This window comes from Convolutriloba macropyga, chromosome 4, assembly GCF_964194025.1.
Source record: "Convolutriloba macropyga chromosome 4, txConMacr16.3, whole genome shotgun sequence".
NCBI classification, from domain to species: Eukaryota; Metazoa; Xenacoelomorpha; order Acoela; family Convolutidae; genus Convolutriloba; species Convolutriloba macropyga.
Window position 1 is genome coordinate 80,789,250 of NC_134471.1, and position 7,257 is coordinate 80,796,506.

At 34.6% G+C, this 7,257-nt stretch overlaps 1 protein-coding gene across 1 annotated transcript in view; it reads right to left on the minus strand.

Moving 5' to 3' along the window:
* The window catches only part of LOC142337926 (ephrin type-A receptor 4-like), a 48,692-nt gene extending 43,992 nt beyond the window's left edge, over positions 1-4,700 (minus strand). The window contains exon 1 of the mRNA XM_075387564.1: positions 4,142-4,700. Coding sequence (XP_075243679.1) covers positions 4,142-4,253 — 112 coding nt within the window. The 5' untranslated portion in view covers positions 4,254-4,700. The remainder of the gene's footprint in view (positions 1-4,141) is intronic.
* Positions 4,701-7,257: the final 2,557 nt, after the last annotated feature.

Genomic DNA, 7,257 nt, shown 5'->3' on the forward strand with positions numbered 1-7,257 from the left:
CAACATTCTGCAAAGCCATGTAGATCAATTTCAGACCTCAAAACATAAAAGAATAGTCTCGCTGCCAACAAACAAAACAAAATCACTAAAAACAGGAAGAACTATTATTGTTATTATTATGATTGCGTATTTCCCCTTTTGTAGCTCTAACCAAAGCTAATCCCAGTTTAATTCTCATTCGCTAAATAGTCATTCTGCCAAATCGCCTTAACAAACAAAAGACACGACAACCACTCTCAATGGCGTAACTCACTCAATAATACACACTTCCCTTCTAAAATTTCAAACAAATTGGTGGGCAGAACCGTCTGCAATTAGAATGGAAGATCAGACATTTTTTCCATAATTTTATAGGGGACTGAAAATTCTGTTGCCGACTTTACGGCGCCGTTGGGATAACGGGATGATCAAAAAATGCCTCCCCAAAATCCCCCGCTTGGAAAGTAGGTGGCCTAATTAACTACGAGTCAGTAACCATGTTTTCCATCATGACATCGGCAGAACATTTTAAACGCTAAAAGTGTCACATTTATTGCAAAAATAAATTGAATTTTATTGAGTTGAGCTAAATAAACAAGGAACTAGGATGCATCATTTCGCGCCGAACTAATAAGAAAAAATTGTCACCAAGATTGAATATTTTCCATAGCAAAATTCATCGTTCCTTTCTACTTACTCAGATATTAAATATTAATGTCAACGCTTTAACTTGAAGCACTGTAAGAACTTTATGAGGACGCGTATTTGCCATTAAGCATTTTAAAAAGCTTTCGTCATTTCGGTGATGAAACTCTTTTGAAAACACAATGTTTATACAAAGAGCAACGTTAAACAAACCACTAATGTTTATAAGATGCTCGAATTGTTTTTAGGAAAAGGTAAATATTTATCAACGCGGTTACTTGTCAACAATTCTGGGGAAATATACTTCCTTTAAATCGAAACTCTCAATATCGATTCGAATGATAGTTTACTGACATAGAATTAAATTGAATAGGGGCGTGAATATTTTGTTTGCCTAATCAATTTTTATCAGAAATGTTGATTGAAAAGGTGTTTTTGACAATTTCTTGAAGTTTTATTCATTTAGAATTGTTCTTATTTTAGTTGTGGTTTTTTGAATTTCTTTCACACAAAAAATAATTGGTCAGCGTGTGAAGTACTTCTGTTTGAAGAGACGTGAAAAGGTTTTGAAATTACGATTACAATGCTCACACGTCAGTTGAAAATGTGGTGAACAAGTCATGAACAGACAGTGAAGTCTTGAATTGCTAATGAATGTATTGTATAAGTTGATGAGTTGTTTAGTTGAGAAGAAAAGCGGCCTTGCCCCTTCTCAAAACAAAACGCATTGTTCGCCAAATTCAAGAGCTATTTTGAATTTCAAAATTGTGACATTTTCGATTGTTGCTTTGTTTGGCTGTAAAAAATACTTACAAAATCAGCTCTCCTTTCCAACTAAAATTCAACAAACAAGTTTTCAGCAGGTCAATAGCTCACCCCTTATTGGGACTTGAGATGACTCTAAACACGTATTTTTTAACCAGTTTCCAATCAAGTGGTAACTTTCGACCGATACAATTGAACAAGTGAGTCACTGAAGGAATTATGAAAAATAGCATTATTTTAATGGCCCTATATGTTTTACTTTAAATTCAAGTCGACATCAATCTCAGATAATTGTCATCTTAACTTTATCATAATATAAGCTAGAAACTCGTGATAAAAAAATCGCCACAACTACACCCGACAGCAATTAGCAAAAATTTCTATCTCCAGAACACAGAACAGAAGTCTAGTAACCTTTACACCATAGGACCATTATTTTGGTAATTCTGTTTGTCTTATAAACCAACTTTTGGTTTCAACATTATCCGTCTCGGGAATGGTACCACACAACTCAAACACCAACACCGATCAAATCTTATAAATCACACTGTAAAGAAAAATCCTATTAAACTTCTGGAAAAATTTTTTAAGGCAAATATAATCTCGTTGTATCAGACCGAACAGCCCGACGTTCAGTTCTTTAAAAAACTAAGAACAACATATTGCCAAGCAAAGAGACTAGCCTAGTCGAGAATGGATGGTTATCTTGTAGGAATCTCAATAAGTAAATCTCAACTCTACGTGAAATATGAGCAGAAAAAAATTTGGAAAATTAGCTCAGTAAACCATCACATCAAGCAACTGTTTGTCAAGCACCTTTAGATATTTTTTCAAAATTTTTCGTGCTCTCATAGGATCGACAATACAACTGTACTGGAAACAATTTTGAGAAAATTTGAGCAGATTAGATATTATTAACGAATTGAAATGCAGCTCAACCGCAACGAACTCTTTCTCTTTTATCAAAATCTTGCAAGATAACCAATTTTCTGCCAGAATCTTGCAAGATAGCCGTTCTTGTGGCAGACTCTGCCAGATAGACCGTTTTCTGGCAGAATTCTGCAAGATTATCATTTTTATGCCAGGTTTTTACGTAACCACCTAAGAACTCCACGTCTGACTAAGATCAGTCAAAAAACTTGACGTAAAAATTTTGTCAAAATCAAAAGATGAATTTTTCTCCAGAACAAAAAAAGTCATCTACGTATCTCATTAGTCGTCAATTTACCCATTATGAGCCATTCAAAATGCCATTAAATTTTACATTGCCTCACGAGGTGATTATTTAGGAACAATTTTTGAATTTTAAATGAAATTTGCTCTCGTCGTTATGCATGATTCTCAGTTCAAATAACTGTTTTTTTAAATAAACTTATTTCCTCAGTCAGCATTTCGAGCCAAGGGTTTTGTTACATCCTACGTCACCTATGAAAAACCAAAAAACAACCAAGAATAAGTCACGCTTCAAAACGAACGATATGAAATTCTTAAATCCAATTTTTCAAAGATGCGAATTTAATAGAAGTTGTAGTCAAAAAAATTTCATATGATACGTTTTTGAAAAGTGAAAATTGAAAATTCAATATTGCCGAGTTAACTGGATAACCTCTTATAAGATTGCGACTGTGGCAACGAAAGAACTATCTGTTATTTTCTTTTCAATTCTGGAGCTTCCAGGATTATTTTAGATGTTGTATTTTGAATATAGAGCCGGAATTTTTTGGCTGCAAGCAGAAGGTAGTTGCTCGTTTTTTGCGCTTTGTAAAGCTCAAGATGTCTCACGCAGAAACCAAGACACATTAAATACCTCCAGTGTTTTGTTTATGGACGATTAGTTATCATAGAACTTGCATATAATAAAAAGTTTGTAGTCATACGATTTTTATTTCTGACAAAATTTAGTTCTACCAATATTTTGACTGCTTTGTTTATGAATACTCGATAATATGAAAGTCTTATGAAGAAAACTTTTTGCCAACTCGGGTCAGCGCTCAAGAAAAAAATATGATTAAAACTGCCCAGTGACTCATGAAAAGTGTTGTCCAACTTCAACCCTATCTCTTGTTTAATTGCGACAGTATCGTCACTAAGCTTCGGCTTTTTGGATAAATTCTAGATATTTGCTCCTTGAAATGAAACTTATAATGTTTATAGGGAGGATATATAAAAAGTTCTTGATGACATATCTTGATATGTACATGATTTCTGATAGCCTAGCCTTCGTCCTGAAAAGCGGAGTCGACATAACATTTGACCTCATTAGATCTGACCTCAATTTTACTACATATTGACCTCTAATTGACCTCAATTGAAACCGAATATATCATTTAGTAAAGATAAAGCTATGATACTATTTGTCGCCGTACATCATACTTTTGATTTTAGTTCAAATTAGAACCAAAATTACAAGTTACAAGAAACGAAAAGTTGCTTAAAAACATCGCTATTTCTTTGTGACAGGATATAACTAATTTAGCTATTTACAATTATCTTTCAGGGCTGTTACGACACAATAAAGTTATTTTTGGCCAGTAAAATGTATTTAAGGAAACTTTATCTCGACACCCACGACTATTTACTTGTTACAAAAGCTTATTTAAAATAACAATTACTCCAAAAACAGCTTGGAAACTGAGCAGAATTAGCTTCTCATTTCAAAATACTTAAAACATAATTTTATGAAATTTCTGAGCGATTATCATAAACGTGAAGCCATAAATTGATTGAAACAAGAATTCAAAATAATATTTACCTTTTTCGGAGTGCACAATATTTAGCACCATTGTCAGGAATAAAAGATCGGCAACAAAAAACAACTGTTTTCTGGTCATGGAGTTAAAATAAAAGCTAAATCGAGAACTCATATTTAAAGTTTACGCGATTAAAATAAGCATTTAATGAATTAAATGCTGCAAATAGACGCTACAGAAATAACTTTGGATAAACTAAACACTGGCGCAAAATGTTCAAATTAATTTTCCCGAAATTTTTTCCAGGTGAATCAAATAAGTCAGTATATTATTAACCTTACTTAAACTTAAACAAATAACGAGTAAGATAAATTATAAAGGTCTAGTGTGATCAACTCAAAATAATATTACTATGATAATAATCGACTTCATCAAAGCTATAGGCCTGTTTATTTCTGAGGGTAAATTCTGTTTTCTTGTATTTATTTCAAGAAGTTGTTTTTATTTTTTCTGTTCACAATTTTTTAACTGAAAAGAGCAGCAGATTTTCGTTTTCTAGTTCTCAATTTTTCACGCATTTCTCAGCTGTCAATCACACAACTTTCTCTCAGTCACAAATGCTGCAATCTGATTGGCTGAAAAAGGAGACAAACAACACATAAGAAATGCGTGCTGCGAATATAATCTTTTCTCTTTACACACTTATTACTAAGCAGCATAATTTAGTACACGATATTAATCGCCAGAATTGTATTTTGGGCAATTTATAAACTGAAAGGGGTAATTATAGCTGAGCCATGCCCAATTAATCAATACAACAGAGAAAACTCTTCAGTTTAAACTAAGACAAGAGTTGGGGATGAACTTTAAAGAGACAATGACGCTAACAAAAGCAGCAGTTTTGTTTATTGACCGAATTTGGTTTAGAACGGCTTGGCAATTTTTTTTGTAATGGACTTTTTTCATAAATACCTCTGTCTAAGATTGACAACTGAATAAAATTTGAAAATGGTTAATTGTTATGGTTACACACACTTGAAGAAATGTTCAATTTAGGAACAATTGACGTTATGCGTTTCGACTATACGAATATGCAGGCACCTGACCCAACCTCCTTCAACTGCCCCTCCCCCGTTTTATTCGACGTGACTGCTCTGTCGGTCTTTCGCAACATATTTCCTCTGTGATATCAAACCCAAGACAGTTGCTAGCATCTCTTGAATCTGTCAATTGTAAACGTATGGTAGTCGGATATACTTGTTGCTTACTAAATATTTAAAAACCTCCGATGCAAATTTTTAGACTTGTTACATAGGCTGGTTTTAGGAACCCTTTCAAATTGATTTTGATTATTTTAATTAATACGGGTTACAAAGGTTTATGGGGGGCGTTCAAATGGACGACATTGGTAGTTTTCAATGGAGGACACGTACATGCTCAGTCTTTGTTATTGCTCTTTTTATTTCTCCAATTGTGTATTTTCATTCTTGCCCAAAAACAGGTTTGATCTGTTTTGTGTAGTTGTATTGAACACAATTGGAGAACCAATTGATTCCAGCTGGTTAGGTCATCAGCGCAATATTCGAAAAGACGTCTGCAAAGACAAGGTTGTAGCGTACCACCATGTCGTTTCCTCGCTTATGGTGATGTTCTTGTCCTCTCTATTCTAAAAGTTTTGCAATTTTCTGGAAATAACTTGCTGCAGAAATTTCTCCCTGATCTGTTTGAAAGCAGTGAAGTGTTTCAAATTCTCAACCATCGCTCCGGCAACTTAATCTGCAGTATTTTTTTCTAATGGAATCCAAACTGCGTACTTCACTTAGTAGTTCGTTCTTACAAGGATATATTTTGTAACGCTTGTTTTTTCTCCTCCAACAGGTTGTGCGATGTTGGCTGCCACTTCGCTGTATTGAAAAATCAATATTGATTGTCTCCAGAGGTGCTTTCCTTTTTCAAGCAGTCCGTCGTGTTTGGCACAGAGTGCTTTTCTGGCCTTCCATTTTAGCGTTTTCCTCATTCTCGGCCAACAAAACCTCTGCCCTGCCCAATCTGGTGTGTTTTGGAAAGCAAAAAGGCATCAATAAAAGCATTCTGGCTGCCACTTCTAAACAAGGGCAAGAACCATCAGATACCAAAAAATAACTTTCGAAACTGAAACAACTTGGAATTTAAGAAAACTCAAAAATGATCGAACACTGAAAATTTTAACAAGTTGGAATACCATAGTAGTTATCAGCCCCTCGATTTTGGGAAGAGAAACCGGAAACGACCAAAGGGTATAGATGGTCATTATCCCTTTATTCGGCTAACCAATAAAAATCGAGAAACAACGATTTCATAACTGATATTTTACTACTTGTTTTTCTTGATCAATTTCTTCGAATAGTGCCATGGTTTTTTGCATTTAGAACCATATGAAACTGTTACAAAGGGCAGTTGGACCTCAGTTTTGACTAAAACTTGGTTGTTAATCAACTTTAGTCTTTTCTTGTAAAATTTTTCTAGAGCGTAGCATCGGGAAAGTTTCTGAGTTAGTTGAGCTTTTTTACAAGAAGTCAGGAATATAACTATTAATGATTGAAATCCTACAAACCTGAGTACTACACAATATAGTGAAAACTGCACATAGTTTATCACTCAGGATATTCTCTACTTCAATCAGATATAAAATTGCAGAATTTTAAACGTTCGGTCGACTAATATTTTTGACGAGATTTTCAGTCAATTGGGTTCGAGGGATTAGGCCAGCTTAAAATTTTAGAACCGGGCTGTTAAAGTTGGCAAAAAAAACTAACAGCAACGGTTCTTCAATTAAACGTGCAGCAGAACAAAAGCAACTTGACCCGGAAAATAGCAACACGTTTGGGACATCAACAGCATCGCGAACAGAAACGAAGCTGCAATTAATATTGGTGGACTATTCTGGTCACCTGAATTTATGACGTAACGCCAAGATGTTCAGGCTATTTCTCCAGTGAAATGGCCTGGAACATAAAGTGTCAGCAATTGGCCGTACAACAGAAGAGCAGCGTGAACCTCAATGAAGCATTGTGACCACAAACATACAGTCGACTTTTTTATTCGACACAGGATCGGAAGAAAAGTCGAAAAAGAAACCAATCGAACCACTGTAGACTTCAATTCAGCGAAATCTACTTTGGAGTGGACCATCTGGCAG